This window comes from Dermacentor albipictus, chromosome 9 (assembly GCF_038994185.2).
Source record: "Dermacentor albipictus isolate Rhodes 1998 colony chromosome 9, USDA_Dalb.pri_finalv2, whole genome shotgun sequence".
In the NCBI taxonomy this organism is placed as follows: domain Eukaryota; kingdom Metazoa; phylum Arthropoda; class Arachnida; order Ixodida; family Ixodidae; genus Dermacentor; species Dermacentor albipictus.
In genome coordinates, this window is record NC_091829.1 from 8,168,251 (window position 1) to 8,187,455 (window position 19,205).

General features: G+C 48.5%; 1 protein-coding gene across 8 annotated transcripts in view; it reads right to left on the reverse strand.

Moving 5' to 3' along the window:
• The window catches only part of dnc (phosphodiesterase dunce), a 696,777-nt gene that overhangs the window by 102,583 nt on the left and 574,989 nt on the right, over positions 1–19,205 (reverse strand). The window contains exon 1 of one of the 8 annotated variants that reach the window (XM_070524791.1): positions 7,938–8,147. The exons of the other annotated variants lie outside the window; for them this stretch is intronic. Coding sequence (XP_070380892.1) covers positions 7,938–7,975 — 38 coding nt within the window. The 5' untranslated portion in view covers positions 7,976–8,147. Of the gene's footprint in view, positions 1–7,937; positions 8,148–19,205 lie in introns of those variants that run through there. 8 annotated transcript variants of the gene reach the window in all.

Sequence of the window (19,205 nt, forward strand, 5' to 3'; positions counted from 1 at the left end):
ACAACGTGATGAAGCAGACAGACAAATGCAACGAACATAGGCCAAACATTTCGCACGACTGGTCGGCGTTCGCGCGCGGCTGTCGATGAGAAGCCGCATTTAAGTTGGGAGAGTTTTATGAATCTGGCACGTGATTCCGTTTGCACACGATTCTTTGCCAGAGAGTCCCCACTCGAGCGCATCGGCTTGTTTATTTGGCAGCACCGAGGACGACGGCGCCCCGCCCTACCAAGCTATGGAAACGCACTAACTCTATAACGTACTTCGCGTATTTCATTTGCACAAGGTCAGCAGGTGCTCATGGTGTCGCTCTGTTGGTCCGCGACAGCGGCTAAAAGGCGCTTGGGCTGTTTATGTCGCTTCATTCCTTGCGTTTCTCAATTGACTTTCCTTTATTCTGTTTTTCTTTATTTATATTCGTGAGGGTCTGGCAGCGAAGCCATCCGGCTTCGAAATAACATTTAACGACATTAACGCACCTATGTCTAGAAGTAGCAAACACACTGCATTAAGTAACTCTTGACTCGGAAGCCCTGTAGTACTTACAATAACGAAAATCGTGCTCAAGGCTTGAGCGCTCCGAATGTGACGTCATCTGTAGGTATGCCGACGTTCGAATTGCAAACCCTGTTTTGAAAATCGAGCACGCGGTGCAACTCCGCCCTGCCGCGTTTCCGAGCAAACAGACCGACCTACGGGCCATCAAACCTCTAAGAGATGCGTTTTGTGCCGATCAGGAAGTGTCTCGGCATGACGAAAAAAAAAAAAGTTCACTCCGAACACCGAGGAGTGCACTCGACCCAGCCGTTTTGGTTTCACGTAAACTATCTGTGGCAAAAACACATCCTCAACGGTGGCAAAATTCTCCACGAGTGCATTGAAATGACCACCAGATGTCGCTTCCGCTTGGTTGATGAAAATGCTAGAATGAAAAGCATGCATAGCATACGTGATTAACTCAAGCAGGCTAGGTGACTATTTGTCATTTCCCCGTTTACGAGGGGATGCCACTAAATCATCATCATCATCCCGTTTAGCGTCACAAAGCAACGCCGTGGCAATGAGAGACGCCGTAATCGAGAGCTGCAGACTGAGTTTCATCAACAGGGGTGCCTTAACGTGCTTCCAGTGTTCGGTACGTGAGAGTTCTTACGCTTTCATTCAGAGGAACGCGGCTTCCAACGGTGGGAATCGATCTCGCAACCCTCCTGTTCCATATATGGAAGATGAAAGGGTCTTGCAATAGTCATCCGTTAGCGGCATTGTCAGAAAAAAAGTAAGGGAATACTTCTGGATATCACAGAGCATCATACATGGCTGTGCTCCGCTCGGTGGCATAGTTTCCAAATAATATTCCCGGAGGGTACTCTGGCCTTGCGATCATTCCGCTACCATGGGAATGAGCTACCAGTGTACTATAACCTTCGTGCTTGTGACTTGTGATCCTCTTGTGGCGTTTCTTATGGCACTTCGTTTTTCTAAATTTTCAAGAAATGCCTTTCGTAAACACAAGACAATGCGTCTCTGCGCACGTGCATATTCATCGCGAATTGTTGGACTTATAACGCGGTAATTAGATGAAAATCAACAATCTACAAAGTTGCAAAGCCTTTCGAAACCAGAAGGACGAAGTCAGACAAATCCATGCACTACACCCATCATTCCCTAGCTGGCTGAACTACCATATTCGTAGAGACTAGCGCAAATTGCGGTGCAGTCGTGCCGGAGGTCTGAGTTGCAGCGAAGGGTTTAGTCTGTTCAGTTTGGCGCGCCTTGTGCGTGCGGTATTCCGTTCGGCTCACAAGAGAGTGCGTCCTCGAAAGCGAAGCTGTCCCGCAGCGCCTGTCCCTGAGAGAGGAATGGCGATGCACCGGTCTTCTTGATTTGACGTCCGAGCTCCCTTATCTGCGCCATCATTTACAATGATACCGCAATGACCTGGTATCTATTAAAAAGTTATATCACGGCCTTTCCTCTCAAGTGCTGGTCAAGTTTCACGATTTCGCACGTCAGTTGATCGTGAGTTCCGCGTCCGAGAAACGACTGCAAACATTGCAAGGCCGGCCTTGAATCGCAGAGGACTGCCCATTTCCAGGAGTCTCAGTATTTAGCTCACGAAGCGCACCGCGGAGAGCCGCGAGCCCTGAAGTTGTAGACGTCGTGCAGAAGAACGGTGAAGCTAACAGACTCGACGGCAGCTACTTCAAAGGGGGTCATCGTAATAACCGTCCATCCGTGCAGTCGAGCTTCCAATCGAAGATTGTTTTGACAATCTGGGTTTGAAGCCTGTCACCCGGTGCACGTGTCCTCTAAGAAGCGGAGCAGCATGCCTAAAAGACCGTCGCATGTGTACGTGCCGCTCGCAGAATTAACGAGCGGAACGCGCCAGAGTTGTTTTCCCCGACGCACGTGGCTCGAGGCGAGGGAGGGCGGGGCGCCTCTCCCCTGGCGCCGGTCCAAATTTGGAGCACATGTTAAACCAACGCGCATCTCTAGTCGCATCGACGTCGCCCTCGTAGCGGGCAAAGGGAGGCCAGTGGCGGGGAGGTCGTTTAAAAACAGCACCGGGGGCGATGACGAGACAAAGTGAAATCGGGAAGTGGGTTCACGCGGAAAACAGAATAAAATATCGAGAAGGAATAGCGCTCACTCCCTGGAGAGAGAGAAAAGGAGAGAAAGAAAGGGAGAGAGAGAGAAAGAAGTTACGCACTAACCTTTTTTTGCAACTGTCTCAGTTTGTAAATTGTCACTCCTAGCGCTTTCCAATGTTTGCGTTCGCGAATTTATAGAAATCATACAAACATTTAACTGCGGAGTCTCTCGATTCTCCATACAGTGTCTTTACTGAATGCCTATAATTCATATGAAGCGTTGGCCTTGGACTTTCAAAAGAAGTATTAGCCTTTGTCACGAGTATATTTTACGCACAGAAGAGAGAAGGCGTTATGGGGAACATGTTCGCTGATGTCTGTAAACATTCCATAGAGTGTCCCCATCCATTAGCTCAATTTATAACCATGCAAAGCAATTATTAACTTGATCGATCAACGACCTAATCCGGTATGACCCCTCCCTCCACCGCCCCCCCCCTCACCCCCCCTTTCGCTTACGCGACTGTAGGAAATGAGTGCAAAATGAAGGTGGCGTACTGTTATTGTAGTTGTGTGGTCAAAGAAGATTCGAAATCGAGAACTTGGCGAATGGCCTCTGGACGCCACAACAATACCGAGAGCCTCGAGCTACCCTATACGATATATTGAGGACGAAAACCGCGCTTTCGATGCGTGGAGAGCCCGAGTTTGAACTTTTTCCCGCTTGAAACTTTTTCACAGTATATTTTATGGCCAAATTGGAATAGACCGTAATAAGTATATTCTTCAGCCACATTATATATCCAGACGAACAGATCACGAGCTCAAGGTTAGGGAATACACTTGTAGAACTAAACTTTTCAAAAGCACCTTTTTCCCCAAAACCATTTTAGAATATGGAATCAACTGCCTGCTGCCGTAGTTAGTATACTTAATAATGAACATTTTGCAAATGTCCTTTGAAATTTTCTTCTTTATTTTACAGTATACAGTAATTCCAGAGTTTGCTATCATTATATAGTGCTTTATTACTTAATTGTATGACGCCGTTTCCTGCGTGCTGTACATTGATATCCTGATGTACCATTTTTGTCATGTCATTGTTGCGGTTTCTTATTTCTCTTTTTCTCTTTCATTGTATTGTATTGTTTAATGCTGTTTATTCGATGCCATAAGCTGTTTACATTGACGTATGTAACCCCCCCACTGTAATGCCCAAATGGCGCTGTGGGTATGAGAGTAAATAAAAAAAAATACTCCGACATCACGGTCGCGTCGTGTCAGCTCCCACATGCGTTCGATAAGCATGCAGAGGGAGAGGAGAACTTCCTTGACGGAAACCGGAAGTGAAATGACTCGGGGTCAAGTGGCTTGTTTCATCCTCTCCCATTCTGGCTAACGAGCAGAGTGAGAGCTTCGTGCACAGAGATGTTCAGGGCTTGATCACTCAACAGGAACGCCTCGCAAAGCACTTCACTCTCTAAACTATCATGCGCCAAGATTTAAAAATACGCAAATGCCATGTAGCTGGATAGAACCATGGTAATGTTGTTTGCCGTCGCTTGGATATAATAAGATTTTTTGCAATCAGTCTAATGACATAATTAGTCTTAATTAATTAGTCAGCTTCTCGGAAATTAGAATGGGATGAATGTGTCAATGAGAAAGTTGCAGGGAAACAAAAACTCTCGATACAGCTTTATGTTGCTTAATGCGCGCTACACAAAGGTATTTTTCCACGCGTGAAAGAAGCCCTTCAATACACACGAAGTGCCTTGAGCGGTCAGTCACGTGCCAATTGTGTCGGATATATATTGATTTAATGCTAAAGGCACTTCCATCGACAGTCATATTTTAAAGACATCCCCACAGGTAAACTCTTGAAAAAAGAATGATACAACTGTTCATGGACGTTGACCAACGTCAGAGATTCCAATTGCTCTAATGAGTCGAGAAGGACATGAAGTAGAAATAGAACAGCGAGTGCCAATTGAAATGAGATTAAACCATTTTCATTTTAGGCCAGAAGATCGTTCTGTGAAGCCAAAAGGTGTAAAGACAACATCAGTGGCATCGCAATTTGAAAGCCGTGCTAAATAGCTAGGGGCCCGCATATGCCTTTGCAGAATTGGTACGTCGTATATTCATCATCATCAACAGCCTGGTTAAGCCCACTGCAGGGCAAAGGCCTCTCCCATACTTCTCCTACTACCCCGGTCATGTACAAATTGTGGCCATGTCGTCCCTGTGAAGTTCTTAATCTCATCCGCCCACTTTACTTTCTGCCGCCCCCTGCTACGCTTCCCTTCCCTTGGAATCCAGTCCGTAACCCTTAATGACCATCGGTTATCTTCCCTCCTTATTACATGTCCTGCCCATACCCATTACTTTTTCTTGATTTCAACTAAGATGTCATTAACTCGCGTTTGTTCCCTCACCCAATCTGCTCTTTTCTTATTCCTTAGCATTACACCCATCATTCTTCTTTCCATAGCTCGTTGCGTCGTCCTCAGTTTAAGTAGAACCCTTTTCGTTAGCCTCCAGGTTTCTGCCCCGTACGTGACTACGGCGCAGAAACGCCGTACTATTATATTCACCAATATTACTAGATACTAGATATTCCCGCCGTACTAGATATTCACCATACTATTATAAATATATTCCTAGAGCACACATTTAATCTAACCAGGTGTCAAAAGGTCAGGCGTGCAAGATCGTATAAAGAGCTCCGACTGCGGGTGTTGGCAGAAACGCCAAGACACTGTAGTGCATGCAACGCAACGACTTAAGTTATGAATCACACAGCTCAACACACTCATTACAGCCTCATTAAACAATGAACAGAGGCTTCGATTTCATGCTCCCCTCAAGGGCTCCTAATGAAAATACACCCGAGCGCAAGCAGAGGCGAAGATGATAGCTTCATTCATCCTGCAGATATGAAAGAGCAGTAGTCTTTCCCCTAAGTTTCCATACGTTCTTAGAGCGATCTGTCTAGAACATACTGTCGAGAACGTTGTTGCGACTAAGGGAAGTATAGCGCCAAAAATGGTAAAAGCGAGGATAGCGGAAATAATTGGAGCCTCTTATCCATAATTACCTTGTTTAGCGCAAGACAACAGACACAAGAAAGACGACCAGGACAAAGCGCTACTCTCAACTGACATCATTTTATTGCGTCACTCCTTTATAGACAGCAGAATCTAGAGGAACATGCGCAGTGAGAACCACGTGCAGAAACCACCAACATTCGTCTTTGTTGTGTCCGTTGTTTTGAGTTAAACAAATTAGTTACGGATTCGCTCCAACTAGCCCGCCAACACATTGTGCGGAGCCTCTTATGTTTTCTAATCGAAGCAGTTGAAAGATAAAAAGCAAGAAAGTCGCGCAAGGCGAGGCCACGACTAAGTGGATGGTGGATAAAGAGTGCTCTCGTGTAGCCAAGGTCCTCGCCCTTCAGTTTAACCTTCACGTGTCGGTGCTGACACGAAGTTGTCATTCAAACAAGCGAACATCGCGATTGACGCCCATTGGAACAAACGCGGGCGAACATAGTATTCAATCACCAAAGAAGCAGAACGCTTGGTTATAGTGATGTCGATACAGCAGAGCTATTTCGCTAATATCAACGTGCTGGTGTCAAAGAAAAAGAAATACCAAGAAAACGAACAAACGAAGACGGACTCGCACTCTGTGAACGCGATCAAGTGTCGGGTAACATTTCGTTACTGGCTCAAACAAATTGACAAATGACTTTTGACATAATCATACCCTTACGTTCTAATCTACAAAAGAAGGCGTGACCTCCCAGAATGACAAGAAGCCTCAATATCAATAATCCTCATAGCACCCTCGATGCCATCTAATCGCTCTCTTATATTATCGCTTTGGTCTCTTGTTATCGCACGACATCGAGATGTTGTGAAACAATGCTTCGTTAAAATAAAATGGAGGGAACGGTTCCAACAATACTTCAAGTACTTGCACCACTCAAAGATTTACAATGAAACCACGACTTCGCGCTTAGCGGCAGATCGTCACACTGATCGGCACCTTTGCAAGCGGCCATTCCAGCAACTTGCGCAACACTGATACGGGATGCAACAGCCTGCAAAGTTTACATAGAGATGTCAAACCGAAGGCAGAGGAAATATTGAAGAGAGAGATACCGGCCAAGCGTCGCACTTCGAATGGCTAAGTTCTTCACATGTATGGGGTTCTCATCTACACGCACCGCACGCCGCACCAGAGAAAAATGACTCCCTTCACGAAACCAATTTGTCAGGCCGGCTGGAAGAAGGAGCAGGCGGTGGATGTTGGATAACTGAGCGCGGTGAAGTAGGCACTCGAGGCGTAAAAGTGGAGCAACTGAAGCCACGTTATAAATTTCGTGTGCCTCTTATACGAACCGCGGGACAATGTACTTGACGGCGATTGATTTTTACGCGTGATGCGCTAGAGCCGTTTTTATAAGCCAAGGACTTAGAAGTGTTTGCAAAGGAGAAGAGAGAGAGAGATACAGAAATTTGCGAATCGTATACGATCGCTTACAATAAGCAGATGCACAGCATCTCTCACCGTCTGTATAGTTTCGCACCATAATGTATATAATAGAGAGAGAGAGAGAGAGAGTACTTGAAGCGGACCGCTGGGCTAGTTGGAAAATCGACATTTCATGCATTTCCAGGGCTTAAAAGAAATAGGAAAAAGTAAGGGAAGAGGAAAGACGCAAGGACACGTAGGACGCTGTCCTTGCGTCTACTTGTACAAAGTCCGACCTATCCCTGCGCCTTTCCTCTTCTCTTATTATTTCCTATTTCCTTTAAGCGCTGGAAACGCATGTAAGAGATAGATAGATAGATAGATAGATAGATAGATAGATAGATAGATAGATAGATAGATAGATAGATAGATAGATAGATAGATAGATAGATAGATAGATAGATAGATAGATAGATAGATAGATAGATAGATAGATGGATAGATGGATAGATGGATAGATGGATAGATAGATAGATAGATAGATAGATAGATGGATAGATAGATAGATAGATAGATAGATAGATAGATAGATAGATCCACCTGCCTCCTGTTTCTTCTTGTTCGTATGGTTTCCGTCACTTCTTCTCAGTCTGCACTAATTCAAGAAAACGTCATGGAATACCACACTCCTTCAAACTATCATCACCTTTGCGCATTCACCAAATAGCTAACCAGTAAATATTCCCAGCAGCTCTACCGAGCAGCTATCGCTTGACTTTAACAATCATAGTCCGACGCCCATGTGTCTTCATTGTTTCTCGGCGCAAATATTTGAAATCAAAGAGCGAGGCTGTCGGTACTCACGTTCTGAGGGGACGCAGAAAGTCGCCAAAGTCCGGCATGGCGCCTCTCCACTTTCGTCGGCGGCCGACGCACACACTCACGCGAGAAGAGCGACCGCGAACGGTTCGGCGGCCACGGCTCGCACAAGCGGAATAACAGCTCGCGGGCAGCGCGCGCGCACAGAAAGCCAGTTTCTCATTTCACGCCGCTGACAACTTTCCAGTTTTCCCGCTCCGGCGACCTACACAACGAATGCGCCACACTACTACCTCTGCGCGTGCCTGTGCGACACCGACGAGTCCTGCAGAGATATCGCTGCGCCCCACCCCCTCTCTCGCGCGTCCATCGTCGCAGGAGAGGAGGAAGTGATAGAGGGAGAAAGAGAGAGAAGCACCTCCACGAGCAACCTCCGCTCACGTGAAACGGCTAGAGCCAGCTGTGTTCGCTAAAAGCGTGCACAGTCTTCGATTTATAGAGCCCGCGTTATCTCGATCACGACCTAGAGAGGCGCACAGCTGCCCGCATGCAAAGTGGCTACAGCGCAGAAATGGACGACAAACACTAAATACAAATAAAGGTTTATAGGTTTGCCTTCAGTTTCACAGCTACACAGAAATTTATGATCCCGCGACCCGCGAATCGCAGGATATGTGGGCAACAAATTAGCAATGTCCGAGAATCGCACTGTACAAAGGCAAAACAAGCCAACTCAATATTGCCACGAGGATAGTGTATATTTAGAATTATTTACACAGTTATAAAGACCATAAGCAGCAGTGACAGATACAAAGCTCTAGCGTGCTCTAGCGGCCGCTTTATCGCTGTCGACCGATAGTACCGGCCCCTATACTCTCCTGCGACACTATACCATCATCTAGAAAATGGGCGACCGGATTGAGTCTGTGATCCGGACTGTGTGACGGACAGATATCTCCAGTGGACTTTCTCTTCTTTTAATCTTTCCCTCCCTCTTTCCCTTTCCCCAGTGTAGGGTACCCTACCGGGCTCAGTCCTGGTTAACCACCCTACCTTTCACTTATCATTTTTTCTCTCTCTCTCTCTCTTGTGATTCGAAAGCAGCCCTCCAAAGCTTGCGAGGTTTACGACGTGGTAATTACGAAGAGCTGGTGTCCCAAATCAACGAAATTTGCCATTGCGCTTCTGAACGAGGACATGATATAATCTTTCAGTGGCTGCCGGGACAGTGTGGCGTTGTTGGTAATCACCTCGCCGATGACGCTGCCTGATGTGACCAGGCTAGAGCACCGACAGTCCTTATACCTTTATCGAGAGTAGACGCTGCCAGAGAACTTCGCATTCTCGCTCGTACCATCACGTTCAGTTACTGGCATACATCACAGAACTGTAACCGCCGTTTACACAGCCTCGACCCATCACTGAAACTGAAATTAGCAGCATGCCTTTCAAGACGTGACGCAACGCTGTTGTGTCGGCTGTGGGTAGGAGTAGCATTCAATAATTTCTACAGCTATTGGAACGGCAGAATCACCGATGTGCGCTAAGTGCAAGTGTGAAGAGACCATCAGTCATCTTCTGTGCCACTGTTCTCGGTTTGATAACCAACTTCAGACTCTCCAGTGTGCCTTGAATAGACTGGACGGTAGCAGAAGCAAATATATTGAGAGCCTGGCGTCACAGTTCATTAGCACAGAAAACCATTCGAGCGCTTCTTCACTACCTGAAGAGAACAGACTTGAGCGCCCAACTGTAGACATCCTGCACGTAACTTAGTGCATGTGAAAGTGCGATATAGACTGATGTTTTCTTTCTCTTTCTTTCACTCTCCCTTCTCCTTGCCGAGGTGGAGAATACTAAACTGGACTCAGTCTGGTTAACTTCCCTGCCTTTCCTTCCTCCGTTCTCTCTCTCTCTCCCCTCGAGGACGAGAGCACCGACTCGGCGCTTGTCAAGACAGAACAGAAGCTGCCGTGACGTACGGCTCGAGTCTCACGTCGTGTACGATATCGAAGGAAGGAGGTCGCGTAGACCACAATGGATCGACGAGCGCTTCGATTTCATTGAATTTATTTTTTAAAAATTCATTGAATTTACATGACACTGTGTAGGGCTATCATTGCAGGATAATAGATTTTAGAAGAAACCGATGCCGCAGTACGGAGACCACAGCTACACTAGCTACAAAGATATGTCCCATGTCACGCTACAGCGGTGCAACAGTTCATTTTCGCAGAGGGCGATCGATGGCTAATTTACTTCCGAAAATAAGCATTTAGGTGGAAGTCGGCACTTGTGTCTATCCTTATTATTCGTCATTCACCTGCTTCTGCTCTTTAGTCGCCTCAATACCGATTGCCAACTATCCCGTTCTTATACTTTGTGAAGTGCACAGGCCGGAAACATCCACTCTTCATTTTCCATTCCTTTTGCTCACAGTCATAAGATCGCACGAAGCCACGACCTTATTATTTTATTGCGATAGTAAATATATGGACACTCCAAGCGCATTTCCGCCATCGCCGTGATGTTCCGTATAAAGTCCAACTACGATAACGTGGCCGCCGCGCGCCGTACGCTGTGTGTGCGAGCGAAAGCTTGCGAGGGTCAGCCGACGATCGCGGCTCAATCTCGCGCTTGCAAAGGAGGAAGGCGAAGCGGAAGCGCGCCGTCTTCAGTCGCGCGCGAGGCACGGGGGGCAGTGGGGAGCGCACTCTGCTGCGGCGGCTGTTGCTTACGGCGCGGCCACGGTATCTTGCACGCGATCAGCCACGTGGACGAAGTACGTGTCCGCGCTGGCGTCATCTTAAAAGCAATCTGCGATGTGAACAAAGTACGCGAAGTGCCGGTAGCTTCGTATGCGCTGTGCTTTAAACGTTTAGATAGCGTTGCAGCGAGAGACAGCATGGTCAATTCGTTCGCTGCTGCTGCCGCGCTTACTCACTCCAGCGTTTCGGCAGCGAGTTTGCGCGGTCATCTACCGAGATGTGTTCATGTTTACCTGTGCGCGCGTGGTATCGTGCTTGTTGATTTCGTTAGCAAGCGAATGTTTGCAAGTTTATACGGTCGATAAAACTAATATGCTTACTTCGTATGGCTGTCAACTAATTTGCCGTCGCAATCGATGCTTCGCCCTTCAGGCGAAGCTGCCACTTCTTTTTATCACCCTTATCGCCGAGATAAGGCAGTAGGCGATAAGGGTGCAAAGAAATGAATAGACACAAAGGGAAAAATCCTTACAGAACACTGAAGAAGTAGACAACAGGTCGGATATCTTTCGGAAGCAACCGAGGCGGGACAGATCGAGTGCCATCATCCGGTGGTCACATTTAGCAAAGGCGCAATTCATTTTCCATTCCTTTCGACTTTCGTAATGGCGGCTTGTACACATCGCCGTTATCGGCCCCAGATCACCCGCTCGGTGACGTGGATAATAGTATGAAAAATTGAATGAATCATCAGAAAATAGGTACAGATGCAGAAATTTAGAGGGCCCGATAACGAGGTCTCTCGATGTCACACCCCCGTCGAAGGTATTGCAGCGATCTTGCACACAAAGAGAATTGCACGACGAGCGCGATTAGAGCTATCACATTTATTATAATACCACGGTGCAAATAACAGAGCGCAACGCTCAGTTGCTATCGCTCAGTTATATCTCAACGTCGTGAACGAAAACCCCGACCGGTGGCTTGCCTTTGTACCGAGCAGCTGTGATCGACTGACTGACTTGTTGATTGGGTGCGACATCCCGACGCAACTAAGTAACCCCGAGTAGCGCCGTAGGTGATGGCTCCGGATTAATTTTGACCACCAGGGTGTTCTCTAACGAGCAGCCAAAGCAGGTACACGAGCGATTTTGTACTCCGTTCCCATCAGAATGCGGCTGCTGCTGCCTGGAATCAAACCCGTGACCTCGAGCAGCTCTTAGCGATTACAGCCATCTGGACAGCCATCTGGCTTGTTCATGCTGGCTTGTCAGGACAGCCATCTTAGCGATGGCTGTCCTGACAAGCCAGCATGAACGCCAGCCACGGAGCGTACTCGCAAATCTAGTACAGCTGCGCGCATCAGGCCCGAGACTAGCTACCGCAACCTCTGGGTTCAACCGTACTGCACGGTATTAGCGTCAGGTTATATAAGCGCGAACTGCTTGGTGCTCAAAAGCGGTAAGGAAGTGGTGTATTGGAATATGGACAAACAAGACGAGGAAGAAAGTAAGAGGGAGTAGAACAGAAGATAAAATGGAAAGAAGGAACGCTCGCAGAAGAAGAAGAGGCTAAGAGAGGTGCTACGATAAAAGGAGAGACGATGTACGCGCGGCCGGCAAGGTCACCCCTACGGACTGCCGAGCGCGGAGCCTGCAGAACGTCGCGAGGAATACGAATAGGGGGCAAGGTCGTTCCGTGTGCGATCTTTCGGGGTCCGCACGCCGGCGACGATTAAGTGGCAAAGAAGGAAGCAGGGATGGTCGAGGATAAGTTGCGCGGGGGAATGCGGATCGTGGTGCACGAGAATAGAGAGAGAGGGAGGGAGAGACGTGAGTGCAGTGCGGAGCAGTCGCGCAACAGGTCGAGAAACGCGCGCTTTGTCAGAGGCAGGGCCGCTTTCATTTCTTCAGCCTACGCCACCGGAGGGAGAAAAGTCGCGCAGTTGCGTGTCCGTGCTTTGCCTTCTGCTCTTTTAAGCGTTTCTTTTACCCATGCTTTCGCCAAAGAATGTTGGCCCGCTGCCTCAAGGCGAATTTTATTTTATTGTACGCCCCGCATGCTCGCGCGTGTTACGTAACTGCTTTAATAGCATCAGCGGCCGTCATCGAGTATCGCGTTGCGAATCCTCGCGCGTTATTCATTTATGCAAGAAACTGAATCGCAGAAACACAGGCTTCTGCGGTATCCTTAGAGGCTTCCGAAACCCTCTTTCCCCGACCTCCAAACATTGAAAGCGCACACGCACGCACGCACGCACGCACGCACGCACGCACGCACGCACGCACGCACGCACGCACGCACGCACGCACGCACGCACGCACGCACGCACGCACGCACGCACGCACGCACGCACGCACGTCTTTATAGTAGAAATGTTTGTAAGAGGCGACGTCAGCCAATCGTGTATATGACAACAAGCCTGTTAACTCTGTACTCATCGACAACCATCGTATATCCCTCTCTCTGTCTCTGTCACCATTTTCATCTTCATTGAGCGTGGTGCAGCTGGCTAGAGCTGCGTCCGTTAGGGCGATATGCCTGCTCTTCCTTACAATAGATGTTCTCTTCGCAGTGCACGCGCGCACACAGACACAAATTCGGTGCAAACCATTCTCCTCAACGGTTCGTGTGATGGCCACCGTGGTACATGGCGATACCGCAGGCTACATCAGTTGGTTGAAGGAATACAGATGCTGAAATATGGCACCATAGAGACAGCGATCCTCGACGACCGTCAACTAAGATATGCGTCGACGTCAGTTACATGAGTATCCTCTCCTCGTGTCGCCCTTCGGAAGATAATACAGCGACAATATCAGCATTCTTTGCGCAATTACGTGCCCATTGTCGCAAGCTTGGTGACACCCTGTCACCTTACAGGCCGTTCACAAGATACTTGAACTCGAGATACGTGCTGAACTAATGCGAAAAGCTGTGTACTGACGCCTCCTTGACAAGAACAACTAGGGCCTTCAGCACTCACCTATTTTGTCGAACATGACCAGTTGTCTGCTTTATTTTGTGTTCCTTGCATGTACAAGGCAGGATAAACTCATATGCACTATGACGTTTAATGAAGGGTCGTACGTTTCTCTTACACATTCACTTCATACACGCTCAAAAAGAGGAAAGCCCGGTTCAAACTACTTTATTCCACAGTAACAGCAGGCATAATGTCATCAATCTCTCTCACAAACACTCTATCGCATCCCCCCTTGGACTATTTCACCTCGCACATCTAGCCTGCGTCGAACATTTAACAATGGCAAAGCGTATCCTTTACTTACCGCGATCCTGCAACGTATCCGCGCTGGCTCGGCGGTGAAAGCAGTGGTCAATCGCACTGGTAAGTAGCCCTCAGCTGGGGAGTTCTCGTTTTACAAAAAGCGGATTTCACTTGACCACGTGGTATAAAAATCGATTTTCCAGCAAGAGTGGAACATCTTCTATTGCCAGCGTAGCAAACGGAGATGAAATACGTTTATGGTTTCTCGGAGCCGAGTTGTTGCGACGCGCGACGCCAACAAGAGTATGTATAGACGCTGTATTGACGCCAGCAAAGACGGGCGTATTTCACTAGTTCCGGGCCTAATCCCGAGTCCACCGGTCACTCTCCTCTCAGATGGGGAGGAAGGGAACGCGCGGTAACCCGAAACCAACCAATCACGAAGCGAAGAAAGGACGATAGAAAACGAGTCGCACTCGTAAAAGCCAAACAACGAGAAGAATCAAAGGGGAAAGCAGAAAGGGACACGATACACACACATAAAAAGCAAAAAAACGCGCGACAGTCATCCGGCATCCGCTGCACGTTCGCGCCGACGCCTGATGGCTTCTGAGATGGGTGTAGGACTTCTGGCACGTCCAGAGTTAAAACGTCAGCAGCCGTATACGACGCCATCGCGTTGAAGGGCGAAGCGCGGAGCTTCTCGCGGCCTGACACACCTCGAAGCCCGGCCTACTCTCGAAGTCCGGTCACGGAGTACCGTATCGACACCTGTAGAAGACCCACCCCCATTTCCCCCCACGATGTTTTCTCCTCTCACGAACGTCGAACGCGACTTGGGGAAACGCGTTCTTCCTTGTCAATTATTCGCGTATACTTCAAAACCACGTAATAAAGTGCGCGACAGGCTCTTACTACAACTTCTCTTTTTAGGACGGCTTCGATCTAAGATCTGCCTTCTAATGGTCCCGACCAGTCCGGGTCATCGCTTTCGGTACCAGCTTGCGCACGTGCCCTCGTCAGGTGTTAACTATCACACCCACGCTTATGGAGATAAAGAATCAAGTTTATTTCAGGAATGCTGGTCGTAGTTCGGCCGCTTTGTCCTAGCTGTTGTCTGCCAAACTGTTGTGTTTTCAGCTCGGTCATGACTTGCACGTGGTCATTGGACGAGTCCGCCACCCACTCTTCAAGGGGTGTAGCAGGCCCACGAGTGAGCGCGAGTTTGACCAGGCTCGTCTGTGATAGCGGGTCGGCTCCCCGGACAATCCAGCAGAATTATGAGCACTGTCCGGAAATCAGCCACATACCACGCCAACAGATTTGCGAGGCGAAACCTGTATGTAGTGCTTGAAGTGTGGTAACAGAAGGGAGTGCGTCTGCGCACGCATCAACAGATGCCTCCTCTCTTGGCTTCATGTGTCTGTTTGGTTGTAGCTACTTAGTGCGGTTCATGGGTGAAAAGTGATCGCCACAAGGAGACGAGAAGCCGTATCGAAGTGACGCTTCACAGGAACCGAGTAGACCTTGTGGACGTACTGTTGAGACTACTAAAGAGCATGCTGAACACTAAAGGCTGTGATTAACAACCAAGTTGCAGTGAACCTCGGTGAAGTGAGCTGGCGCCTTGGCAGTCACCGCAGCGCCTTCTAACGACTTTGACGTGAACGTGTGGAGACATGGGAGAACTCGGTAAAGGCATCAGCATCACCTGAGTATTCTTTTTGATAATGCTAGCGGGTTTTAAGGTTTAGTTTTTAACGGCTGGCGCTGTGCCTGATGTATGGCTACTAAGAGTTTGCAATCAGACTGCGAATTTTTTGCCTTCTATTTCTCTTTTTTTATTGAACTGTTCAAAGCTCCTGACAAAAGATGGGTCGAGGTTAAGAACGTACAATATGACCTCTTGGTTCGTCTTTCGAGAAAATAACGCCTTCAGAACGTTCGAAACACGTCGGTGAGCTGTGAGCACACCCTCCTGTGGCGTATTAAAATACAATTCATCCGAACAAACACCTTAGGAGCGACGCGCAGAATCAAGCCTTTCGGTAAGTTAGTATGTATAGAAGCTTCTATCTCTCTCGGCGATGTTCTCGGCCCTCCTGAGAAAACGAGAGGTTACCCCACACTGCCGCTCCGTTCAAAGCGCATCTCCGCGAAGATAGTGAGTCGCGGCTGGAATGTGGACGCTGTGACGTATAAAGCAGGAAGCCTGGAGTTGCGAAACCAGAGTATTTCAGGCAAGGCAGAGAAGGATTGCGTCTCAGGCAGCCATTCAGTGAGCTGCGAAACAGGAGCGGCCACTCAGCTGCATGTATCAGCAGAACTATAGGTGCAACCAGAGAACAATATTGTCACGTGGTGGTGACGTTAAGAACACAGTAGCAATACTGTAACAGACAAAACTAACTTTTATTGGGCGAACCTGTGCCCACAAAACAGGCTACACTTATAGCACAACGATAGCGGCGAACACAGTCGGCGATCGTCGAAAATCTGATCAGCGGGTCAAGCGCGTCGGCTTTTATAGAGCAGTCATCGAATGTTCCAGACTGATCGTTCGGACCCGCGTGCCTTCCACAAAGTTCTGCACCATTCGCGTCAGGTGATGAAATCAGATAACATAACGTTCGGCGACAACAGACAGCGGATAGAAGCATCGATAACGTTCCAGAAACTTCGGATACATACAGGCGCGTCCCACGCTGTGCGATTACATTTGTTAGGCTGCGAAACGTGGTTGCCCGATAAAGATAAGTATACGTGTCAATATATACAGGGTGTTTCAGCTAACTTTAGCCAGAGTTAAAAAAAATATGTCGATGCGCTCTAAGACGGCGCGACTAAATGCATGTTGCCCACTTTTGTATGTAGTGTGTCACGCTATTTTTGTATATTGCTTAATTAGATAATTAGTCAAGAACAATTAACAAACTTTTGAAGCAACGATGTTAGGCAAGAAATTCCGATTAGAAAGGTGTAGAGCGCTTTGCAGAACGTCCGATTAGGCAGTTTCTAATTTTCTACCTATTAAATATTAGTGTTTCACAGCTTACTGCGGATGCCCACGAAATAGAAAAAGATACCACGTTACATACCCGCTTGCGCGCCGTGATTGTAGCGCTCCCAAACTGTCCGCGTACAAACGAACATAGCATCTAGCAGGGCGCTTAAAAGGCGATAGGGCAGCGACGAAGGCGTTGGCTGTGCGATTTACGCCAGCGATGTGCTTCCCTCGGGGCGGTTCACGATAGCGATAAGCAGATGCAGCGGCAGCACACTCGGCTAAATGCTATGTCCGTTTGTGCGCGGAACGCTTGGGAGCAGTGCAATACCGACGCGCAAGCGGGCGTGTCATGCGGTATTCTTTTGTACTTCGCAGGTATCCGCAGTAAGCTGAAAAACACTGATACTTAATAGACAGAGAGACAGCAACTCTTTATTCGGACATTTTGCAAACCGCTCTGCAACTTTCCAATTGGATTTTTTTCCTAGCTTCGTTGCTACAGAAGTTGGTTAATTATTCTTGACTAATTATCTAATTAACAAGGTACAAAAGTTAGCGTGACACACTACATACAAAAGTGAGCAACATGCATTTGGTCGCATCGTCTTCGAGTGCATCGGCATATTTTTTAAAAACTCTGGCTCAAGTTAGCTGAAACGCCCTGTATAAAGATATGCATCTCGAGGATGCATAAGGGCGCAGAACTACGCCACTAAGGGCCGAGTATTTTTTCGCCACTGCATACTTGGACACCAGCTATCGACAAGGAAATTAAGACAGCCGACGCATGTGCGGCTACGCGCGCCGGTCGGAGCAGCGAGCCTTCACGCCTGCCGGAGCCGGCACCACGTCACGTAAGCTCGCGCCCCTCAGCGTGACGCCATGGTCGCGATATACTCCGCGGCGCTATACCGCCACACGAACATTCAGAAGCCTCTGTAATAGCGCTTCTACTCCTGTCACAACTGCAGCTTTTTTGCGGATGTTGCATGAAGAACGGCAGGTACAGATCTCGTTAGCAGCACTCAAGCGGTGAGGATGTAAGTGCACAAGGCAACGGTCAAGAATGTGTAGGGAAGCCGCGCAAGCACTTGGATTGAGGTACACCTTCAAGCCTTATCGAGAACAGCGACTTGGAGCGGCCACTGGGCGTTCTGTTGCCAAGTCAGGGCAAGGCAATGTTTAAAGTTAACTGTCGATATTTAGTATGCGCGGTGCCCCGATCCCTACTCTTCACCTCCGGTGCTCCTATCTAAATACATGGCAACGGAGAAGTCAGTCTGCTCGACAACCACTGAACCGAATCCAACGAGGTTTGTTGAAAAAAAAGACAAACACGCATGTACATGGTCAGCAGGGAAATCGGAGATTGCTCCTAGGTAGGGCTTTCTCTTACGAGCACTTATGTTCGTTATGCGACGCCAACTACACTTTCCCACGACAAAACTCGATAGGCAGAAGCGAGAAGCGTAGACGGAATGGTGTCCACGACTACGCGTTCGGTCTGCCAATTGTCTATTCTTCGTCAGCCTCGCGGACAATAATATGACGAGCAAGATGTTGTAGAAAGGCCGCAGACCAGCGTTTAAACATTTCTGAGCACGTCAAGTTGATTCAACCAACAAGAGAGCAAGCAATACGCTAATGGGCATGGCGCCGAAGGTCCGCATGCCCATTAGCAGTAAAAAGAAGGTTACGACAACTAAAAGCTTCAGTATAAAACCACGATGTATATACGCCAAAAGCCTAGCAGACTGGAAAGCTACAGACATTCTGGGAATTCTCTACTAATGCGTAAGCATTGTTTGGTTCCGCTGTGGCTTTGTTTTTGCTTAGTTTTGCTTTCTTGCTTTCCTAGCCTATGCACATCTAACCACGGCCTTTCCGGTGGCAAAGAATGCTTAGGGTTTAGTCAGATATTTCTCGCCGCATCTGGCCCCTTCGATGCGATCGCACCAATTGAGCCGGAACGCGGGGCACGAGTGCGCCTCGACGGAGCAGAGCGGTCCAGAGGGAACGCCAGCTGCCGCAGTGTAGCGCGCGAGGCGTTGCGTGAGGCACCGCCGCGATGCCATGTCGCGCTCGCGAGCCTGTGCTATGCGCGCTCTCGCCCGCGTTCTGACTGCGCGTCGGTAAGGCCCAATATAAACGGGCCGAGCGTCTCAACGCGCTCGCTTGCCCGCGAGGTGTGCATAACTCGAAGGACACTCAGCGGCGTTCAGTTCGACATTGGGCCAACCCAAAATCTTTCCCTTAAGCCCCATGCCAGGTGACTGACAGAAGCAACCAGCGCCGACGACCAACGGTACCTTGAGGCGTTTATCAGTGCTGCATTGAAGAATGCCGCAACCGAGGCTCTGGACTGAGGG